Raw genomic sequence first — 24,933 nt, forward strand, 5'->3', positions numbered from 1 at the left:
ATAAAGTTGTGCTGTAGTCAGTGCAAATACACGTCTTAATTCCTACTCAGGAGGCATGATTTTCCCAATATTGTAGCCTCAATGGGAGGCTATTTCCTCTTGAAGACATGGAAAGGCTGCTTCTCCAAGTAAACCAGAATAAAAGTTCCATAATATGATTATCAGAGAATCAAATATTTGCAGAGAAACCAACCCCATGAACTCCAGATCTCCAGTCAGGGATGTTTCAAACTCCTCCACAGTTTCATTAACTTCTCACTGGAGAATGAGAAACCCCATTTTGAAACTGCTCCTAAGCTTCAAAACCTGAAGTGAAAATAAAATCATTTGCACATTCTTATGAATGCACCAGAAGGAAAATGTCTTGCTAGTTTGAGACATAGGACAGCCAAATGCCCAGCTCCTCCAAGTGTACTTTTCCTATTCTGAATTCGACAGTGCACGGTCCTGAATCCACAGCTCCAACATATAAGACAGTCTCTCAAGTACGACTTTGTTAAAATTGAACTTTGTGAAGATATGGCATATTTAAATAAAATTAAATTCTCTCTAAGTGTTCTGATCAGCTTTCTGCACAGTTACACATTCTGATACTTTTCCCCTGCTGGCAATCTATATTCACATCTTGTGCTGCTTAAAGTGCAGATCAAAACCTTTCCTCAGCCACAGACTTTGAGAAGTTTGTTCAACCTTTCCCCTAAAGCTAAATTGTTTTAATGGAAGACTTAAGTTATACTAAGCTATTGTTGGAAATATAATGAAAATGCTGGAAGCTGAAAGTCTAAATACCAAAATAGGACAATAGATCAGTCATTCTCATCATGGCTGCTTTATACTCCTTGAAATTACAGGTTTGTAAGGGTACCAGGCTTAATTGTGTAGTAAGTCACTGTCTTGCCTGCCTCTTACTAAATGCCATGACACAGAAATGAAGGCTATCTCACATTTCTTTTTGTTACTCTCATGGCTGTGAAGTAAACATTTCAATCAATTTGTGAAGCACTTTTTCCCATATTATGAGGTTAGTATTACACTGAAATTCCAAAGTGGAAAAGAATGGATAGAGCATTCAGTGGAAAGAGTGGAACAAAAATCAGCAGTGCAAACAGAGAGAGGGTAAATATGGATTGCTATCTGCCTGCACACATTTATGTAGCATAAGACGTAATGGTATCAGATAAGCAGACCCATGTGAAAATTTAATTTCCACAGCATGGAATTCTTTCCCATGTCCCTAGACTTGCAGGGAACATGAAAGTTCTTTAAATCGTAAATTACATATTCAGAAGTATGACTTTTCCATTTTCAGTTATTGCCAAACTGGTTATCTGGCATAATGTTCACCAGAAGAACCAGACAATGTTGATAATCAGGCTCTTTTATATGAATCGTTTCTTTATGAATATTTGGTATTTACACCTGAGGATGTAACATACCTTTCAAAACATGGAAAATTAATATTTTATTAAGTTAAACTAAGTGCTAAAGTGTTACAACAATACCTGGATGGAATTTTGATCTCTCTGCTAGCAGATTGAAACTGCTTACAGTCCTCAATGACACATTTCAATGTAAATATCTCACAGCACCTTCTTGGCATTTTCTTCTAGTCCTTTTTATTTATCTTACCTTTAATGCACCACGTTTTTCATTTGCTCCGACAATCAAAATTTCTGCCATATCCTCTGCATGCTCAGACCGTGCGTGGACAAACAAGGCTCTGCCAGCTTCTGATACATTCTTTAGTGCAACTAAAGACCCATCACGTTCCACCTTAAAGTCTGGGTTAGAAACTTCGAAGTTCAATTTGTTATTCCCCTTGCAGTCATCAAACACCACTGGGGAAAAAAAAAAAAAAAAGAAAAAAAAGAAAAACCACAAGTTTAAGTATCCACTTTGGAACACAGACTTCAAACATTTTTATGTTATTGGCTTGTCTACTAGGAAGAAATGGCTCCAATCTAAGGGAAAACTTTCAAAGCTTTATATTTGTATGGTTATTATTTCAGAGACAACATTATGAATATGCAATTGCAGAAGGATAAGCAGATTTTGACTAGGTTAATTGGGGAAGGAAGAGAGAAACTAAACGTTTTGGACATAAGTATTTTCTGATCACTTAAAAGTACAAAATGTGCACCTAATTCTACAAATCAGGCAGCAGCAGCAGAAGCCTTGCTATTCTCCTCAGTGTAACAAGGGAGCTTTAAAGCCTTTTCTACTGCCAAAGTGGTTTCAGATAACCCAAATTTTTTTCTTTATTTCTGGGATTGGTTGTTTACAGAATATTCAACTTCATATTCTACTGCAAAAGTGTTACATAATGGAAAAATCAACCTATAACATTTCTGATTAACTACCGGGATCGTGACATAGTACACAAGCTGCACTACTAAGCTAAGGAGAACTCTCCATTAAACAACAGCTGTCAAAAGCCCTGTTTCACTTTACATAGAATATTTAAAGTATTTATGAAGGTTGACATAGAGAGAAAAACATCCCTAAAGATAAAGGTTTGAGGCTTTGCCTCTGGCTCCTTCTCTGAGTCCAGTAGATTCACTTTGCACAAAATACTGGAATAAACATTGCTATAACTACTAGCCATATGATTAAGAGGTGTTCACCACAAACTTTTAATTGCTAAGTAAACTTTTCTCGGTTTGACATCTCTGAAAGATATATTTGCATATGTGGTGTTTTGTTTTGTTTTTTTTCCCCAGACAATCTGTTCTATATTTCATACCTGTTCCTTAAGTTACTACTGCTGCAGACTTTTCGCTTATCTCTATGCTCTTGCTATTTTGATTTTACATTTCATTTCTATTGGATCTTTAAAAACTGCATTACAGACAGGGTTACAGACTACAGAAGATCAAAGACAATAGGGTTTTACTGAAAATAAAGCACTTTTTATAATTAAATTCATTGTATAAATTATCTTGTTGTATTTGATCATTATTTTTAAAGGAAAAAAAAAAATCCTATATTCTCTCACGACCTCACCAAAACCTAGGCTCTTCCAGACTGTGTAATTGCTATAAGTGGTTTTAAAACACAAACTGAATATCACACTGGATGGTCACAAAACACTCTTTGGAACAATTTCACAAAAAAAAAAAAAAAAAAATCATCTTCACTAAGACCTCTACAAGTCAAACCAAATTTTGCATTCATTTCCAGACAGGCCAACTTGAAACCAGGGCTGCCAGAGAACCTTGTGGATATCCTTCCTCTCCGGACATTCACTGGGACTGAATTCCAGAGTAGAAGCATCATAGGGAAAAAGGAACTGTTGCTGGTTTCAGAATTTGAATGTATCTGTATTTTATGATGAATATTGACGAGAAAGGTTAAAAAAAAAAAAAAAAAAACTCAAATGCCCAAAATTCAAAATAAGGTGTAGAATATAAGATTTGTGACATTGTTTGACAAACAAGCGGAGTGTTGACATTGGCCAGCCGTAAAACACACAGCCAGCTGCTCTCTCACTCCCCTCCTCAACTGGATAGGGGGAAAATAAGATGAAAAAGCCTATGGGTCAAGATAAAGCCACGAAGATCATTTACCAATTGTCATCATGAGCCAAACAGACTCAACATGAGGAAAAATAGCTGAATTTATGGACAATTAAAATAGATCTAGATGGTAAGAAGCAAAGACAAAATTAAATCCCCACTTTCCCCACCCCTTTTTCCTGAGGCTCAGCCCACTCCTTCATTCCCAGCTCCTCCCCTCCCCTCAGCAGCACAAGGGGCTGGGGCTCTGGTCTGTACCTGACAGTTCCTCTCTGCCCATGTCTGGTCGTCCTGCTTTTCCCTTGCTCCAGCACAGGCTCTCCATGGCCCGCAGCTTCCTTCAGGACTCAGCCACCTGCTCCACTGCAGTTTCCCCATGGGCTGCAGGGGAATACCTGCTCAGAGCACCTCATTCTCTATCTCCTCCCCTGCCCTTGGGGTTCACACATTGCTGTTTCTCACACTTTTTTCCCTCATTCCCCACTGCCAGGCAGGACTTTTTGCTCTTTCTTAAATATTTCTTAAATACGCTGTCCCTGAGGCGCCACTGGTGTCACTGAGGGACTCAGGCGTGCTGAGGTGGCGCCGCCACTGAACGTTCTGGAAATGGCTGGAGGTGGCTGAGGGCTGCCTCAGGCAGCGCAGGCCTCACCTCACTGAGAGGCCCCTGCAGCCCGTGGACATGGGCACCCTGTACTCTGACAAAGAAATTAGGAGCCTGAAGTATGATTTTTAAAAGAACATTATGTTGTGAACCTGTAAATTCGAGCCTGACTACCCTTTTACTGTGAAGTATCTAAACCTTTGTGTCACCAAGCATCTTGCATAAAAACGATCCCAATACCTGAAGGATCTGGTCTTCACAAGTTTTGGGCTTGCTTACATATTTGTAATGAAAGCTTCCTCCCATTTCCTCAGATTTACTTGAGGGTAAGAGTACTATCCTTGGATTCACAGTGGGATATCAAACCAGAATTTCATCAGCCCATTTGCCATTTCATTGTATTTTGCTGAAAGCAAGAGAGATTATAAATAAGAAACAAAAAGCGCTTTTTCCCCTCAGATACTGTAGTCCCTCCAGACAAATCTATCTCCGTCTGTCACATCGCAGACCTCGGCTTGCAGAGTCTTATGTTGCAGTAAAAGCTGGGGGCAGGCAGGGTGTGAACTGCAGAATTTCGGAGGAGCAGCACTTTGAAACAATTTCCCAGTGCTCAGACCGGGCTGGCATCTGTGCTGCCCAAAGAGCCACAGCTGCTCTCTGAAGCCAGGAACCGCTTGCAGAAAGGGTCCTGTGATCACAGAAGGGTTTTGATAGAAGGTTCTCTATTGGTAAGGCCTCCCCGGAGTAAAACTACTGATTGCAATTGATGATGGTGACATGACAGGCGTTTTAACAGATTCTCTGTAATCTCCTAAAGCTATCAACCCACAAAGAGACAAAATGTCCCTGTCACCACAAATATGGGAAATAGAAATTTTCTATACTAATCACTGTATAGATTACAGCCTTGATGAATTATGAGTAGATTATCTTTTAACGTATTCTTCTCCTCCCTTTAAAAAACAATCAAGCATGGCCTTGCGAAGCTACCTTGTTATACTGAATAAATATGTACTTCTCATAAGCCAAAGCTGCTGGTGCTTATACAAAAAATAATAATAATAATTTTTATTAATAGTTTACAACTGGGGAAAAATTTGCATCTGTGACAAATTCATAGCAGGAGTAAAAAGTCTCCTACTAAAACTTAAAAGAAAAGCCTAACAACTGCAACAGAGTAATCACTGAAAAAATAAAAAAATAAAAAAAGTCAGACTTCAGATCTATAATATCCCATAGCCAAACACCACATTCAGAAGGAAGCCATGCTGTGTTATGTTTCTAAAAGAGGGGTGAAGTTGGCTGGGAGTACACTTCTCCCACTTTGCTGCTCAGCACTCAGAATTCTTGAGGTTCCCACATTGCTGCCATCTGCATGCATTGCAGAAGTTCAAAGACCACATGCAGATTTGACATGTGGAATTAGCAGAGATACTTGGATTTATATTTTATGTTTACTTAGACTTATGAATTTGACGCTTTCAGACCTTTTATATTTTGCTCACCTATTGGCCCTGATTTATGAAACGGCACTTTTTCCATCAAAGGGCTGAGGCAGAGTTGCTTGAAAGTGGGAAACTTTTCTTACCATATCTCATACAAAAGCACTCATGCTTTCAATTCCCAAGTCTACCATAGAAACAAGGGTATTTGACGAGGTTAATAGCAAAGAGAGGGAAAGAAAATGAAAGGGCTATGAGAAGTACTGATATGTAGGAGAGAAATTAGAAGTGGGTGGAAGGAGATGAAGTGATCATAAGGATAGAGAACACTGAAGATTATTTGGACCAGGGGCCAACAGAGATGAAGTTGAAGCAAATTGTTAAGAGAGTTGAAGAGAAATGTAGTCTTAGATAAAATCTCCAGTCTGAAGTTAGAGGCAAATGAGAACTTTATCAGAATGATGATGCCTCCTGGACTGGGATGACTGGGGAATGTCGTATGAGGTTGTGTTACATTCCCAGTAATTCTCACAATGCCCCTCACCAGGAACATTTGCTTCCTTAAACTCATGTGGATTCTGGAAAAAAAAAAAGTCAATTCAGAGTCAATCCATTTGCTTATCTAAGTGATCAAAAGTGCTAGGTTTCAGGAAGAAAATATGGATGTCTCTTTTCAGAAATAAAACATCCCATTGCAAACAGTTCTTTCAATAAGAACTTTTCAGATTATTTAAATAGTGCCCTAATACCAAAAATTAAGAACAGTTACCAAAGTCTATGTTAGCTGGATGGATAGCACATGCCCTAAGGAGTCTGCTAAGGTTCACGGAAAGAAGATACCAAACCCTCTGGCAGTCTGTCTAAAATGAAAAGGTTGTCTCCCAGCGTAAAACATTTCACTGCCTCACAACCATGATAATACATGTTTATGATGGATTATGATGTTCATGATGCTCATACACTTATCACAGAGATTAGGTATGAGGAAAGCCATGAGATGGGTAACTAACATTATTCATACTACCCAGCTGCAGTATAACAGATGGATGAACAGTAGCCTTTTGATTGTCCACACACACAGAATCTTCCCACATCCTCTTACACACTTTGTGTTACAGCTTAAGGAGTTTAACTAGACTGTAAGCTCTTCAGAGCAAAGACCACTTGCTTTCTCTGCTTCTGTACAGCAATTGAAAAAAAAAAAAAAATCATGTTGGCGACTCAAGGTGCTATAGAATTACAAAAAAAAATAATAATAGGAGCTGTTCAGCTATAGTCATAAACTAGATTTTTGGAAATGCTATACCAGGCATGACCACAAAATGATTGTGTCTCATTGTCAAGAACTCAATGGCCAATTAAAAAAATGATCTAATATTTATTTACATGAAAGAAGAATTCTTAATTTATTGATGCATATATGACTCTTCTGATGTTCCTAGTCATGCTCCAGCTGCCAAATGAACATCTTTATTGTGCTTAATATGCCATATGGTATGAGACAGGCTCCAAAACTCCATACAAGCAGAATGAAAATACTGCCAAGCATCTCCCAATGAAAAACAACATGCATGTCACTCATCATCCTGTGTTCATTTCTCAGCCTCCTATACTAGACTTTTACTCCTTTTTGTAAGAAGGCTCTCTCACATACAAACTGTACAGAGTATTTTTGTCCACCATTATTAACAACACCTGCATGCATCCCAAGGCTTTAATCACTGACTTTGAGTTTATCATTATCAAGGCAACTGCTGAAAAAAGGATTCTTGTGTAAAACCACAAGTCCATTATCGTAATGATTGGAAACGGAAGCTGTGATTGGAAATATTACCTGTAATAGACCTCTGCAAGAAATTTCAAGTTCCTAGTATTCATCAGTTCAGTACATCCCACCTTGCTGTTATGATGTGCCACATATGTGAGGTTTCTGCACAACTGTGATATTTATGATAATGAACCACAAATGTTTTAACACCATTTTAAAACATTGAAAGGTTAACAGTTGGATCTCTTTTGTAAACTATGCAAAAAGACAAAAAAAAAAGCCAAAACAGATTTCTTATATACAAAAGCACATTAAGCTGATATATTCCTCTTTCAGTCTTTTTTTTTTCAGAGTTTAATTCTCAGAAGTTTAATTTATTTTGAACAGAAGTACAGAATCCATAATTTTCTCTGACAATCTCTACAGATATTTGAATAATTAAATATATGTATTTATAAACATAGAGAAACTTAATCTGTACGTCTCTATATATGCGTACACATTTTTATGTTAGCTAATGATAGCTAGCAACAAAACAGCTCTTCAGTGAGGAAATTTCACACTGAAAATACATATCAAACACAGAGACTTAATTATTATAGCAATGAAGGTTAGGGTCCTTTGTGTAAATACAGTCTAGTCTTGTTCAAATCAGTGGGAGTTATGGCATCAACAGAATTTTATCCTGTGTATTTTTTTTTAATCTATTTTAACAAGTAACTTTAGATCATATTGAAATGACAAGTTGTTTTCTTCTATGGGAAGCTGTACCTGTGAGAGGTCTAAAGAGACGAGATAAACATATTACAGCTGCACAAAGGCAATATAACTTTTCAGCCCAGCAGGGAACCCTTGTCTGTTCTAAAAAGTCTTCCCTGCTCAAAGATATTAACAAAATGCAACAGTTAAACAGATAGGAACCGGCAAAGCTGAGCTTCATTAACTGCAATGAGAAAAGTGATGGGTGAAGCAAAAGTGATTGAGTGCTGTTGTATATAAAAAAAAATCATAAAGTGCCATAATCTACCAAGACTCTTGTTAGCAATAAATAATGGTGTTGACTGAAAGAAGCAGGCAAGCAACTAAGGAGATGGTAACAGACCACCCCATGACAGTGATAGTCGTGCTGCTGAATGCCTGACTCTGTTGCAGGGTGTCACACAGCAGCCTAACACCAAGTAATAGAAATGTGAAGTGTTCTGAGCCTTCAAGAGATCAGTTAGCCTGTCAGTGTAGATAGGATGCAATCTCCCTGGAACCAAAACATCTGGACAACCTAAATCCATCCAAGATTAGCTAAGGAAACTGTTACAACAGATTATGACAAAGGCAGCTGAGAAACAAAGAAGTCCTGCTTTTCAAGCCAGCAATATTGTCAATTAGGAGAAACAGCTTTCTCCTTTCCTTTGAGAGGCCTTCAAAAGAATCTCTGGAACATGGGTTCTGGCAAGGAGCTCACAGCCTGTTTATTTCTGCTGTTTTTCTTCAAAAATACCTGAACAGGAAAAGAAGAAAGAGCTGAAAGAGAAAAAATTTGCCCCACGATACTTTTGGAAGCAGACTAAATTCCAGACAAAACACTGTCAATAGTTCGTTTCAACCTTTTGAACCAAAATCGTTTCTTAGCATATAAATCAATCAGAATATTTCTTCACTTGCACTGGACATTGAGGAATGGAAACAGGGAGTGGCTGGCACAGAAACACAGTTTTAGAAAGCCACTACATTCACTCCACTACCAGATTTTGGGAGCAAGCAGCAGTAAAGCAAGTTTCCTTCCAAGAAACAAGCACCCATCATGGAGAAGCTGCAGGTTTACTTTAGAAAATCCCCCCTCAGACTTAAGTTTTACATAGCCAGTTTAAATTGAAATCTTTAACTGAAATTGAAAACTTTAAATTGAAATCAAAGCTAAAAATTATCAGGCAACAGGAACCGCCTTTTATGGTGATGCTGAATTCCTTGGGTGACTTATTCCAGATTTATTTTGAAAAGCAAAGTATACCACAATTTTGTGTGTTAGCCCTAATCTCAGTCATCCTAACTCTGGCATGTTTAGCAAAGATTTACCATCGTTATGGTGTATATATATAATTGGAAAGTAGGGAAGGAAAAAAAAAATTGAGCAAAGGAGCAACTTTTAGAAAATAGAGACATTTTTTCCTTCAAAAGTGAGTTTATCATTATTTCATATCTAAAAGTTCTCTAGAAATAATGGGGCTGTGGCTTAGAAAAGCTGCACACAAGACTAAAAGACTTCTTCACACACAAAAATCTTACTGAATATTTAAGAAAATGAATTAAATGAATTTTATGAAAATGCTTTTTGCAGATTTTTTTTTTTTAATGGTTTGATGTTAAATTCTACCTCTGCTACAGAATGACTTAAAAAAAAAAATCCAACTAACAATGGTGGGCTGTTACCTTCCACTGTGTGCTTGTGATTCCATGTTTATGATTCTTTTGTGTCTACGTAATTTCTTTATGTGCCTTCTGAAATAAATTATACTGATGAGTTATTTAGCATATAGATAGTCAAAAACTGTGGAGACAAGCAACAGTAAAATATTCATCAAAATATTACAAGGATTGCTGAACACACAAATGTGCATCTATATTCAACTTCTTTGAAGAACAAGAACTAAACAGCAGACTTGATCCTCGCACACACTGATTACCTAAACTGGCAGAAACAAAAAGAAAAACCAAACTGATTACCTAAACTGGCAAACATCTCAATGCAATTTGTGTGTGATGATGAGATTTGAGCATAGTCTTGTTAAAATGTGCAAATCAGGCCAACAGTTCATCTGGTGGGCACTAGGGCATATGTATCTGCTCTTCAGAGAACACCCTTTCAACAGTGTGTACTGTAGCTATTAATAGTAACTATTATTTTTTTTCTGCGCTGTAAAAATACATGGGAAGAATATACCACAGATTGTAGATAATGTTCTCATAGATCAAGAGGAGGTATTTCACCTGGAAACCAGCCACCGCCAATAAAAGGTGCAATGTTTTTGCTGGAATAATCACGTCGGTCCCTTCCCTCTACCACGTTACCTGGCTACCACTGACAGTTCTTGCAGAGCTGGAAAAATTATTAACACTTTGAAATTCTCTAGTGCACTTCAACTGAGCTATAAGTGATACTAGACTAAAGGCTTCCTCTGCCTTTGGGTAATGGGTATTACGTGTGATTCCAGAATGAGCAGCTCCCTCCCCACTGAAGCACCACCTTAGCACTGCTCTGCTCCATCTCTCTCCTTGCCTCCTGTAATACCAGCCCTGCATTCTAGTATCTTTCCTCACCTCACCAAGCTCTCTGCCTCTCTTCTCCTAGCACATCACAACGCCACTTGGCTAGGTATTGGTATGGCATCAGGTACCCTGAGTTAGAGCTGAACAACCAGAAGCAGCACAACTCATATCAGCCCAGCATAGAAGCAAACTTTACGTTGCTTGGGACTTCAGTGAGTATTTTCACAGAGCACAGAGTGCTATATGAGCAAAATGGCTCCAGCAACACCAAAGTCAAGGATTCCCATCTTTTTAAGCATGAGTATGGCCATGCTAATTCTTGCCTTTTCCACCACACTCACTCTTTTCTTCCTCCCAGACAGAATACCCCGCAATCGCATCTCATGTTCTTCAGCAAATTCACTTCTACCAACAGGACTCCATCAGCAATCTCTAGCTCCTTGAAATTATGGAAAAATACAAACACTACAACTCAAACTGAAGGCACACCTCCCCTGAGGCAGACTTCACCAGCTCACATTGCTTGATACCTCCACACATTTTTTTGCTGCCTGTTGTCTCATTTAGGGCAAAAATCTAATCAAGTGGAAGGAGTTGTAATGAGTTGTTCTCAGCTGGAAGTTATCTTGACTTATTCATTACAATGTAGACATGTTATTGACTGATCGCTTAGGTCAGTGGCTGCGTTATAAAGTCATGGTAATACTATAGCTTCTGCTCTAAACCCTGGAGAAAAATTACTGTTTCAACAGAAAATATGATGTCAGTGAATGTGTTTGAAGAAAAAAATAAAAAATGAAACTTAAAATGTTATATCACAGTCATTGATCTTCTGAGCGCAACACATAGTTCAGTTTAAATGGAGCTGTTGTCTCTTTGAAAATGCAGAGGACACTTATATTACATTTGTGTAGCTAGTCTCAGAGGAGCTGTCACATCTCTGGAGGAACATGACATCTCACTGCTAACACTGTTGATTCCAAACAGTCCAAATGACCTCAAATCCAGAAGCGATATGTAGAAAAGATTCTTTTTAACTTTGTTAGTTTCAATGAAAGGGTTTCCCATCGCAATGCAAATGATCAATACTTTTCCATCTTTGCAGACTTACATAACATTTTGCTAAGAATCCCAGGAGAACATACAATGAAATTATTTTCACGGGCTGAGTCCAAGACACAAGCAGACAGAATCAAAGACATTCAAATGTATTCAATACGCTGTGGTTCTGCAAATTACTGTGAGAAATTTGTCGATAGAAAATTAATTGCATCCTATAGCGAAGGAAGGTGGGACAGAAGTCTGAGTTCATGCAGAAATTCCCAGTGGGATATAATGGATAATTTCCTTCAAATGTTCTCTGAGTAAAGCTTTAAGAGGCAGTATACTCCTGACCATGCATATTCTTGGCTTCAGCACAAATATACATTTGATCTTTGAGCAGTCACCCTAAATGCTACCCAAACCAAGTTTCTTGATATATGTAATTTATTGAAAACTAATCAGTTGAGGTTATATTCAGCAGAAGAAACAGGGTCCCAGGAGATTTAACTATGTAAATAAATTGCTGCCAGCAGATGTCAAAAAGTAGCAACAAGCAATCACTCACAGGAAATAACTACAGCACCAGCCAGCACAAAATTACCTTATTTACACCAGTATGTTTTTAAAATGTCTCCAAAGCCACAAATTTATTTAGTAAAGGTTTTCAGTTAACTAGACAATTAGCTGCAGGTCACAGGGATTTTTTCCCTCAAGTTCACAATTAAAACTGTTTGCCTTCAAGGTCGGTTTGTTATAATTACAGTGATCTGTCATTTCTTAATGTGATCTGTCATAACTTCTTATTTCATTTCCTTTATTTATTTTATTTTTAAATTCTTATGGCACATGCTTTTGTCAATATCCAGCTGGGACCAGTTTTCTATAAGCCTTAAGTGAATCACTGGAATTCTGATGCACTGTTAGATGAACAGAAGATTCACTAAATTGTGCAGATATTTACATTTGGCTGAAGTTTGGGCCATCATTAAAAAGCCTTCTAAATGTCAGAAATGAAATATCGGGTGTCATTGGAGAATGGCTGCTTTGTCTGCTCCTTCAGTTGGAAGTACAAGTACCTCTGATTTGAGGATGGAAGAAGAAACTACTACCTTTCATCCCATAGTCAATCCGTGGTAGCCACTCACACCATTGTACACCTATTTTTTGGAGATAGGTAGAGGAAAAAAAAAAAAGGTACTGCTTAATCTCTGTTTCTTACTCTAGCGGTATGTTGAGACAAAAAGTCAAAGTCCAAGAGCTTTTCATTAAACATGATATCAATACGAAGTGCTTTTTACACAGATACTGTCCAGATGCAGCATTGCCTTCATCTTCTCAATCTTGGGTCTTGGTTTCATTTTCTGTGTGAAATAAATTCACACTAATCTGTAATGCAACAGTGAGTTGCACAGACTGTTTCCTAACCTCAAGACTCAACTTCAGAACCAACTTCACCTCTAGGTACAGGAGCTAACTTCAAGACTAACAAACAAAACTAGTGGTCAGTGCACACTAGGAAATGTTACAAAACCAGAAATACCTGGACATCTATTTACAACTGCCCTTCTCTTGGAATCACAGTCATGATAAAAGTCTTTCTTGACGTACAGTAATGTTTTCTTAAAAGGCATCCCTAGGAATAAAGCTTTCAGCTTGTGCCGCGTGCAACTAATTTCCAAATAGCACTCAGTGGTAGGAGTTTGTTTCTGAAATAGAGAATGACGCATCATTTACAATGCATAGAAGGAAACAAGAGTGAGTAATAAATCCACTGTGTAATATTTTCCTTTCAAAATGGATTCTGTAGGCTGCCAGCCTATTTTCCCAGCTGCTGAATGAGTAATAGCATGCCTGAAAAAGTGCTCAAGCCATTTACTCAGTGGATAGTTCAACTTTCCCAGGGACAAACTGGAACAAAGTTCTTCATTTCCAGGGGTAAGCCTTTTGCCGCCTTACCTTCTCTATCAGTGATCCTGACAGAGAAATAACAATTTCTTGTAGTGCTTTTAACTGAGTTCTTTCAAGTGAGTTCCCTCATTTATTTATTTTTTAAGAGTCACCAGTAAAAAGGTTATTTTTCCAATAAATGTACAAATAATAGACCTAATCTCCTTTTCAGTCCTTAGTCTAAAAGTTGTGTTATTAAAATACAGCCCTTGGGCACAGTTTATGAATAGCTTTTGAGACTACCTTTAAAAATCTAAATTACGTATCAGTTTACAAAATTAGTCGGTGGTTAAACTTCTGTTTTACTCAAGTATCAACCAAATTCCAACACACAGGCCATTCCATAAACCATGGAAGATCAACCTCCTAACTGCAGCCTATAAAGTACAAAACTTCTATGAGATTAACCGGGAAAGCCACCTCTCAAAACTCTGCTGGATTTTAAACTTGCTCAATTTATTGTTATCTCTTTCAAACAATACCAGAGCTCAACTAATGGTTACAGAACCAAATAACCTTGGTTTGAATTTTGACTCTCACACTATGATCAGACAAGTAGCACTGCTGAGAACAATGTAATTAAAATTGCACCATGTAATCTTGCTCTACACAGTCATTCCCAGAACAGTTTCTATTCACATCAAACACAGGCTTTTATACTTTAAAGAAAGACAGTCTTTGGCATCTTCCACAAAAGAACTGACCTGAGGGAAAGTAAATTCTGTCAGTCAAGATCATTTAAAAGCAATGTGAAAGTTGTTTACATAGATAAACCAAGGAAAGAGCATCAGACTACTGAAGTTTCTGCCTCTCTTTACTAACTAAGTAAAAATTAAACAACAACAACAACAAAGAACAGGTAGCATACAAAACTCAAAGATTATTCGATGAGCTAGGTGATACTGTTATTTGCGTTCAGTTCATAAAAGGGTGGTGTTGCTACATGGAGGCTCACATTTAAACAAGTGGCATTGCATATAAAGAAAATGACAGAGAAAACTTGTGTTAATTATTTAACAAATTCTACATTTCTAATATACACTGTGAGTGGTAGTGCCATGTGGATGCTTGCTGGTTTCCAAACGTGGATATCCACTTTCATGTAAACACTGTGTACATAATATTACCAGCACATAGTTTGCATCAGCGCGACCACAAGCTAAGGTTGAAATTAATGCCGTGTTTGATTCCAAGCCTTTTTGTCAGCTTCAAGAGTATGGATTAAGCCAATAATCGACAGTTTCTACACAAAGCTGCAACCAGTCAATAGAATTTTTCATTATTTTAAACTCCATAGTCAATAAAAAGAGGTGTAATGAAAAGCTACCTGAGCCAGCAATCCAGACATGAACACCCACAATGGGCCTGTTTGCTGAACAAAAGCATTACACTAAAAATGAAAACAGAAATCTCTGGTGTGGAGATTAAGGACACCAGAATACCTCTAGTGAATAATATTTCTTATATTTCTTATCAGCATCATATTTATTTTCATATAGTAATCACACTGGAGACAGATCAGACAAGATGCTGGCCTACCACACAGTAATTACAATACTGACTTAGTGTGGACCAATTTAAGTACTCTCTATGATTTAATAAATTACATAGTTATTTCCTATGACTGTGAATTCTATGTAGCAGCATAACTGTCAACACAACAAAATTGCCAGTCATTCAGTGGAAAGTCTACATCAACTCATTCAATTCCTTTCCAAAAAACTAATATTTACTGTACATATTTATTTTTTTTTCTAATTCAAGTAGATGAAAAATGCACAATTTCTAATATTTTTTCTCTTAGACTTGGTATAGTTGTCATTAATTGCAAATACTCTGATGACTGCAATGGGGATTAAAGAGATAGATTTCCTAAACTACTGCCTTTGTAGTGCTAGAATGCGGAAACGTTAGCATATTTGTTTGAATAACTGTCTCTTTTATTTCACATTAAAATAACTGTAATGATTACAATGCTTAGCAAGTTTGAAGTGATAAGATAATAATCAGTCATTCTTTACTTTCCTTCTGGTTATAAACCCATTTAAAAAAATCACTAAATCGATGCATTTTCCAGCTCACGTCCCCTTCCAAAGCATTAGTCTCTTGTGACACAATAAAGCACCATTGTTCCAAACACTGATATCTCCTTTGTGTTGCACTTTGCTCATGGCTACAACCATGATAAACAGAATTTTTTTTGGTAAATATCATTTGCCAAAAGTTTCAAGTGACATGGTGTAATATATTCTTACACCTGGACACTTAGCAGCTTTATAGTTTGTTTTTTTTTTTGTTGTTGTTGTTTGTTTTTTGTTTTTTTGAGAATTGAGACATAAATAAGGAGTTATGCTATATCAGAGACTGCATACGAGACATTTACAGATTTACGAACAGAAAGGTTATCAGAAATGCCTTATCACCTAACAAACATAGTATCATCAGCTCCCCTGACTAGTAAACATCCGGCAAGATATTTATTATTAACTCACCTGACTAGTGAGTTAACTTTATAGTTTGAAGTTTAAATGAACTCTAGAGCTAATTAAACTTAGTTCAGTGCTTCTGGAGGTTGTACGTTTGCATTTTAGCACATGCTTTATTCTGGAATAAACAGTTGCCATTCACTCATCAACAGATGGGTCACATTCAAAAGCTGACAAATTCCAGGGAATTGAGAATACAGAAATACCATCCACTTTCTTACAGTTCCCAAGAAAATGAGAATGGTTACGTAATGCATGTAAATACAATGCACAGAAGCAGTTCTGAGTACGTGCTGAGAGCCCTGCAGACTCCAAGAACATGATCATACCAGTGTCAACATGGTTTCCACAGTGCAGCTTTGGCGATGATTCCAGTAACAAAGATTGGTTTTACAATACCACACTCATCTTAAACATTTCAAAGTAATGGATGTAATTATTCACTAGGCTCATTTAACAATAGACTAGAACTTGCATCAATGAATATTAACTAAAAACAAAATTAGTTGTCAAGTACCAAAGGCTTTGTGTATTCAGCCTGCTAGACAACTTTCATTCCCTCCCTTCTCTTTCTCTCTCCCCCAGACCCCCACTGTTTTGCATAAGTACTCTATTATTATAAACTCCTGCTTTCTTGAAACTAATGAGATATTATTGTATGGGCAATGCCTGCTGTTGTATTTCAATGTAGAGTGATATAGGTGCACTGTTAACGTCATGCTTTTGAGTTGTTCATCTTGTATTATTTTAGGAATGCAAATTCTTAATCATCACCTCTGAGACCTTTCTTTTCCAAACCTCATTATTAAAATTTCTTTGTAAAGCTGAAGGCTAAACAAAACCAGATTTTAGTACAGCCCTGTTACATTTACATGTCTGTTGATGTTATGAAGTTGGGCCAGCGGAGTCTAGAACGAGCACATTCTTCACCATGGAAGCTTTCACAGAAGACAAAACTGTAGCCAGAATGCTGGCATAAACAGGACAGCCCTACTATTCATTTTCTATACGTTGAAGAGTTATCATAGATATATCCCAATTCCAACACAGGAGAATATTTCTCTGAAGAAGGAATCAGAGCCCAGCATCCTTGGCTTATAGAAAGTTGGTTAGCTGACCAATCAGGACAACTAATTAAGAAATAAAATACATACATTTTACATTCACCTATATCTTTGTCTGTCTTTGCAGAGCAACCTTTTACACTGTTTGTATACTCAGTCTCTAGGCTACTGTGCATGGCCCACATCTTCAGAACAGAAGACTGAGCAAGTGCTGAGAATGAATGCGCTCAGTTCTTCAAGGAAATGTTTCTCCTACGATGGTTTATGCCTTGCACGCCTGCCTTCCACCAGCTCCTCTGCTGACGCTGTCTTTCCATAGAAAGATCCTATGCATTAACTGACAATACATTATCCTGCTCAACTTAGTTACTTTTCCAGAGTTGTTTACCAAATCTACATTCATCCTCTGGCTTTCCAAAACACCAGACTAATAAACATTATTTCATTATTGCATTCACTTGCTGTTCCAGAAGGAGAATCTATATTTCTCTGTTTTGTTTTTTTTTTCCTGTTTTTTTTTTGTTTTTCTTCCAAGTGTCTATAAAACCTTCCTTTTTATATTAGAAAATAAACCAAATTTATCCCAACTTGGTATATGAGGAGATCTAGGTTCTGTAACTGTGAATTGCTCTTTTGAAATCACAATTACCAGCCACTTCCAGAGCCAGTGCAAGAACTCAGTCTGGCCACAGGGATTTGCCAGCTGGCCATGGGTCTGTCTAGGTCACTACTCATATATAATGGTCTGAATCAGCATACTTTGTGAAGTCGCACAGCTCAGAACAGCAGACATTTTGACAGAACCATTTTGTTTGGGAAGAAATGCAGAACCACAAGGGTGGTTGATAGGCGTTTGTAAAATAGGCTCAGAAAGTTAAACTACCACCTGAAAGAACCATTTGACAATAGACAATGTTACAAAGAGCGTCACTCTCAGAAACAGCAAAGCTTTCCATAGGCAAAGGCATGTTAAATTGATTTCAGTCTCTTTCTACAGAAGCAGCCAGTTTTTTATTTGCACTGAAATGGGTTTTGGCTACTGGTATTGAAAACTCATTTGTTCAGAGTGCACACTGTGGCCTACAGAAATCAGGCACAGCTACAGAAACTACCTGAGAAAGTTCATCTCAAGGGCAAGCACATATATAAGTGTTGAAAATGTTAGACTGGGATGCTCAAATTGGTACTTAGGATTAAATAAGGATATTTAAAATTCAGCAGTACCAACATGAGCATCCAAATGTTGAATGTGGACAATAACTAGACACTAATATGTTTGGAAACTGGACACCTAGTGCCTTTAGTTATTAGGAGTGGAATAAAATGTACCTGGACATCTTTTTTTATTTACACTACTATTCAGAAGAGAACTCAATTAGACAGCAATGCATGCAAAGAAAGACTGCTAAAGTGAACAGAAATGTGGTCACCTACTTTGGTGATTCAAAATCTGTTTTAAGATATTCTGTGGAAAGAAACATTGCCATCATACTGCTCCCTGCTTGCAGTTCTCAGAGATCAATTCATTCTCCAATGCTGGAGATTTCCTAGTTATAGAAAAACATTTCAGGACACAGCAAAGTGTTTTTCTTTACAGGGCTTTGGCATCAGTACAATTTTTAACAGTCTTCAGCCTGATCCCCCACTGTTGGATATAAGTGAAAATGTTGCAGTGAAAGGTTTTATTGAAATGCTTGTACACTCATCCCAAAGCCAGTTGCAATTTTAAGCTAAATTCACCAAAATATTTTGAATGATTTTTTTTTTTAAAACCATGCTAAATGTCATAGGCTTCTAAGATAGGAAATTCTTTAATGAAAGCATGCTTTTTCCTCATCCAATTGCTTCTCAGACAGAACATTAGATTTCCATGTAGTGTGTTTGAACCCTTCTCCATCCTAGGTTAATTGCGTTAGGTGTAACTGTATATAGTACTTTGCATTCAAGATAAAGTTCTCAGTTTCTCTGCTGAAGGTCTCTCATGTTGTGTTATCTACATTCTCTGAGGAATGGCTCAAAGGTGAGTTCTGCCTCCCGATGAAGGAAGAAGGCTGTCTTAATGCTAATAGAAGTACTTTCCACCTCCATAACAGCAAAGCAGAGAGCACACGAATCTGACGGCACTGGTTCGGGTGTTCAAGAAGCTTCAAATACCAGGCTGCTACTCCCATCCCCAGCTAGGCATTACTTATATGACACAGACCAGTCTCTCGACAGACAGACACCACTTCTCCAGTTAGTGTAAGTGATACCATCAATACTATACCATCCACAGGAGAAAACAAGGATTGACAATGAGAGTCTATAACACTATGCAACGTTATGGGTAAGAGGCAACTGGATAAGGAATTCACACACTCAAGAGTGTTACGTTTCATTTGAGTGAATTCTCAAATTCCATAGGACAGATAGGGGATTTCATTAGTGGGAAGTGTTTGATTCCACCCAGCAGAACACACAAGAAAACAAAAAAACATCCAAAACGTGCACTCCTATTGCTGAGCTCCTGGAGAAAGATAAGACTAAGACTACCTACATTTGGCAGAGACAACCTTTCAGGTCTTGTTTGTGTTTCTCCTCTCTCTCTGGTATTTCAAATGCAATTTTTCATTTCAGGTCAAACAGAGTAATCCATTAATATTAAGAGGATTTTATTTTTATTTAAGCAAGAACAAAACAAACAAAACCAAATGAAAACACATTTTTTAATATTAAAGAATTTCTAGGCCAAAAACAATTGTCACAGGCCTGAAAAGTGCGTTATGAGGAGTGACCCCAAGAAACTAATGTAACAATACCACCTAAGAGTTGTAGCAGAAAGAGATTGAGTATTTTTAAATAAACAATGAGATTAAAGAGGTTTAAAAAGTACAAAAGCATCAGTGCCCCCATAAAATAAATAAATAAATAAATAAATACTACCATCCAAACAGTAAAACTACATAGTTTTCTTTTTTTAGTTTTCTTTTCTTGAATGAAGTACTGTGAGGCAAACCAGATAAACGATCATCTTTTCTTTTTTTTTTTTCCTTTTTTTTTTTTTTTTTTAATGGACCCAATATCCATCCCATGCAGAAACAAACACTGGTGCTGTGTAAATTAATTGCTTGCTTATTAAAATAATATCACATTCCCAAAGGCACAGAAGGGAATTAGGGATTTCTCTTTTCAGATGTCACCTCCTCCATAAATCTTAAATCTTTATACATAATTAATTAAAAACTGATGCAGTGCATAGCTCACCATTATATATGTATACACTAACATTTCTCATTAAGGTTACAAATTTTGTGATTGCAGCTGCTGCATGTCAAATAAGATCTTTTCATATGCACCTCCAATAAAACAATCTATGTTACAGGTTCACATCCCCCCCCCCCCCGGCAAATATGTATATTTCTGCTATTCCTTTAAGACAGCATTTACCTGAAAAGTAGGAATTTAAAATGCAGCATTTTAACATTTTCAGAAAGTCCAAAAAAGACACTTCTTAGCAAACATGAGAGCAGAGCAAATAATTCAGAATAATCATTTATTTATTGGCTTTGCCATTTATTTTTCTATTCACCATAGATTGCTAAATTCTTATATGTAAATTATTCATGAATTTCTGCCAATGCTTCTTCCATTTAAATTACTATGAAAATGCAGTTGTGATTATTCAGATTTCAACATGGGCTCTGTCAGTTTTTTGGAGCACTGGTTGTGTTCCACGATTGGTTGCAACTTGCCAATTTGGAATATGTTTCAAGCATTACACTTGAGTACACAGTTCAAAATTTACTTTGTCAGGTCTATACTTGCAATTTGTGCTCTGAATATAATGTTTTCTGACATTTCCATACCGACAAAAGCTCTAGTGTAGACTCAGCTGTATTTTGTTTCAGTGGATGTTTCAGTGTCATTATTTTAGTTATTTTCAGTGCCAACGCCATTACTAAAATATATAGGAAAGACAGAAGAGTTCTTGGACATTATCTGCCTGTGTTTTCTACCATTTATAAAGGTGCTGCTGTTGCCCGAGACAGGAGGGCTCTTGCTGCCAATCCCAGCTGGTTGCTGCACAAGCTGTCCTTAAGCTGGACATGCAGCACGTCAGGGGTAACCCAACAGCTCACAGCCTAAGAGTCCAAAAGAGACAGAAAGATATGACAGGAACCAGCCCCTTCTAACTACCAGGTTCAGGGCATAGAGGTTGAATACATAAGGAGGGGGTGCTCTGTTGTTGGCTGCAGCACCCTGGCATCCCGTTGGGTTACCTCTGCCACAGGTCCCTCTTCTCTAGAACCTGTGGCTCTTGCACACCCACATGGGGAAGCCCTCACTGCTGCTGCTACAGATCACCTGCCAAAAAGAGGCCATGAAACTTAAGGACAGAGATACTTCACTACCAAAACAAAAGCAGAGTCCCCCTGTTGTGATTTCCAGGGGTTCTTGCTCTTCAGTTGTGTTACTGTTGGGGTTTTTTGGATTTTAATTTTTTTTTTCCCCTCCCCAAATTTCCTCCCAAGTGTTTCACTGTATCGAGTTTAAACTCAAGTGAAAGAGTGAATGAAAAAAAGTTTTCACCTCAACATTAGCACAACTGAAGATCATCACAACTTTGGGCCACTTCCATCTCAAAATCTGTAAAGCTTCTTGTCAATCTACATAGCACCTTTATTATTGAACCATTTTTTCCCATCCAGTGTGGCTCGTGCAATCAGATTGCCTGACCACTGCCTGATTAAACACGGGGCTGAAGGTGGAACAGGAAGAAAAAAAACAGAAGGCCACAGAAAACATTGCAAGCTGAAAAATTCACCATTCTTTCAGACTTTTAAAAGTTTACTTTTTCCCCATCGCTTTTTCAGAAGATGTATCTTGGAAGAGAAAGATTATAATTGAGTCTGCCAGTGTTAGTAGTTATGCATTTTACATTAGAGAGCCTGATCATGCTTCACAAGGTTGAACAATATTTGCAAGCCAGTAAAGCCACACCGCTTACTGTAATACATTCGTCTCTCTTCAAAACAGTAAGCGCCAGCAATGATGGAGAGGGCACTCAATTGAAAAGATCCAAATAAGAAAGTATCGTCATGTGAAATAAGGGTAGATTATGCACTGTGTTCAGACTGCTTATTTCAGGAATGAAGTTTATGTAAGAAATGCACCTTTATAACGATAGGAATAAAAACCACTGACAGAAATAGTAAAATAATCTAAAATCAAATCGAATTTAATCTAAAAAAAGTCAACCTAAAATTATGTAGATAAGATAGCATGCTTATTCTCTAGGGATGATTCTCACAAAATCATCCTGCCGCAGAACAGAGACCCGTAAAAGCTATACTGGGGACACATTTTGTCACTCCTCTCAGCAGAACCAATGTGTGTAGGCAGGTTCGGTCTATTGCCTTCAATGAAGATTTGATCAAATTGCAGCTGTCTGATAATTGCATTTTGGTAAAAGATGAGCATGCACGCTACTGAGCTGGGGAATTAGTCATCCCTCTTCAGAAACATCCACAGGAACGTGGGATGTTGTTGAGAGAATTACCCAGTGAGGTCTCTTACTGGGACCATTCGGAGTTGGTAGAGATTCCCAAAACGCTGCATCTTGATTTGCAGCGGAAATCAGGCTTGAAGCCATAGAATATGAAGGCAAAACAGAGGAAGAAATATGCATCTCATACAATTTCAAACAAGAGGCGCTGCTTCTTTCAGCAGTACCAAGCTTTTCTTTTTACTTGTTTTTAATGGAGTATTTTAATGGTACTTGAAGGATCAACCTGAATGCTTTTGCAGCCCAGATAATAAATAGAGGAACAGAAGTAAATCAGTTAAATTAAAAAAAAAAAAAAGTAATCTAGATGGTGCTCTGCAAAAATTTGTGCGAGCCACTGATGCCGCAGAAAATTGATTTTCCTACAGGTTCTGCAGCTTTGCATTGCCTTTTGAAGTACAGAAGCTAGATATGTTTCACTACGTATATTTCTCTGAACTAGAGCCCATAACAGTTTTATATTTTGCTGAACATTTTCCAGCTGATTAATGTTATGTTTACCAAACTATAAATATAGAATGATGCTGCCTTCTTGAAGAAGTAATTTAACTATTTGCCTCTATTTTTGAAAATTGTTTTTGCTGTGTTTTTAAATAAATGCTTTAAACATAAAACTAAAAATAAATCTTTAGATTTTAAATACAGACTTTCTTTTTAATAACGAGCGTAACCATCCTATGTCCAAACACAACTTAGATATTAACCAAACAGATGTGCTGAAGTTTTCAATACAACATTAGCTAGGTATTCAATAAAGCAGAAAATTATGTTGTCACGTAATCAGATGTCATGGAAGGTCTTTTTAAAGTGGAGTTTGAAATTTAGCTTCTCCACGTGCTTTCTAGGAAACGTCTGCTTTGCTGTCATCATTGAAATAAACACAGCTTCAAGTTTTTGTTGCTTGTTTGCTTTAGAGGGGAGATTCAGAACAAATGGTTCTTCATCTGTCTATAGCTGTTAGCCTGAACATTTATGCTTTTACCCTGTGAAGAGGAAACAAATACTTGCCTGTTTTAAGTTCTTTTGCCTCCACTGACAGAGCTAATTAGAAATCTGAGCTCAAGTCTATTAATGCAAAGGGGCTTTTGCATTGATCTCAGAAGGTTTTGATTAGGTTCTAATGAGAAGATATTTTGTAGAATTGATATGCAACTGTACCAGCATACCAGTCTTTACAGAAATATTGTTCCTTCTCACCTTTATTTATTTTCATAATTATATATTGGCAGTGCCCAAAGATTCTGGAGAAGATGGAGAGCTTTCCTGTGCCAGGTGCAAGACACACGTGTAGTAGACAACATCCCCCCTCAGCCACAGTGTCATATAGATTCCTCAGCATTTTGTGTAGCCCTGGAAATGCCATTCTTCAAACCCAGGTGACATCATCCTGGTGTAAGGAAATGTCTTTGTTAATGATTTTATGGATTCAAACCAGGGCTTCTTTTCAAAACTCGTTACATAACAACTAATTTCTCATATCTCATCTTGACATTTTTTACATAGCTCAGTACTTTTCCCCTGTGCTAAGCATTTCACCTTTTATGTGGTATACAGATTATAAACAATGCTAAAATTAATTTGTATCTCATACATTCAGCTTCACCCTGACTTAATCATTCTGCTGTGTGTTTACTTAGATAAATGCATGACAATGTTATTGACACTTCAAAGAAAATAAGCCTTTTCCTTTATGCACGTACATCAGCACCGCTCACACTCACAAAAAAAAAAAATGCAGAGAGGGATAAGATCAAAAATAATCCTGACTTAATCCAAATTCCATTTTCCCAAATTTGCAAGCATTGTAGAGCAAATATTTCACTAAATTATACTATTCTGTCCTCCAAACAGCAAGGAGCCATGAACAAAACACTGATTAGTCATGCCCCCTTCTGAATGGCATTAAAATGATTTATACTTTTTCCTCATCTTTCAACTCTTTCACATTCAAAAGCACAGTTCATTTTAGTACGAGAATAACCTCCATTCCAAACACACTGATGACTCCTGATACTTACTGGGGAAAAAAAATATAATTATTATTTCCATCAGAAATAAAGAATCTTGCTAGCTAATAGAAAATAATACTTTTTTTTTTTTTCTTCTACTAAATGAATTGATTTTCCTGCATCAACATGTTCAGATCTTACATTTGGACTTAGCAGGGTAAAGAAAACATTCATGTTTCTGTAAAAGTAATAAGGCAGTGCTTCCTTAGCTGCCCTGCTTAGCTCCATAATATAATTGAAAAACAACA

The 24,933-nt window shown here is 37.3% G+C and overlaps 2 protein-coding genes across 2 annotated transcripts in view; both read right to left on the bottom strand.

Annotated features, from left to right (window-relative positions):
* LOC136791794 (endogenous retrovirus group FC1 Env polyprotein-like) overlaps positions 1–2,255 on the bottom strand; it is a 234,231-nt gene extending 231,976 nt beyond the window's left edge. Inside the window, exon 1 of the mRNA XM_067004390.1 lies at positions 2,245–2,255. The gene's annotated coding sequence lies outside the window, so the exon portion shown is untranslated. The remainder of the gene's footprint in view (positions 1–2,244) is intronic.
* CDH13 (cadherin 13) overlaps positions 1–24,933 on the bottom strand; it is a 482,951-nt gene that overhangs the window by 318,769 nt on the left and 139,249 nt on the right. Inside the window, 1 exon segment of the mRNA XM_067004389.1 lies at positions 1,630–1,838. Coding sequence (XP_066860490.1) covers positions 1,630–1,838 — 209 coding nt within the window.

This window comes from Anser cygnoides, chromosome 12 (assembly GCF_040182565.1).
Source record: "Anser cygnoides isolate HZ-2024a breed goose chromosome 12, Taihu_goose_T2T_genome, whole genome shotgun sequence".
NCBI lineage: Eukaryota > Metazoa > Chordata > Aves > Anseriformes > Anatidae > Anser > Anser cygnoides.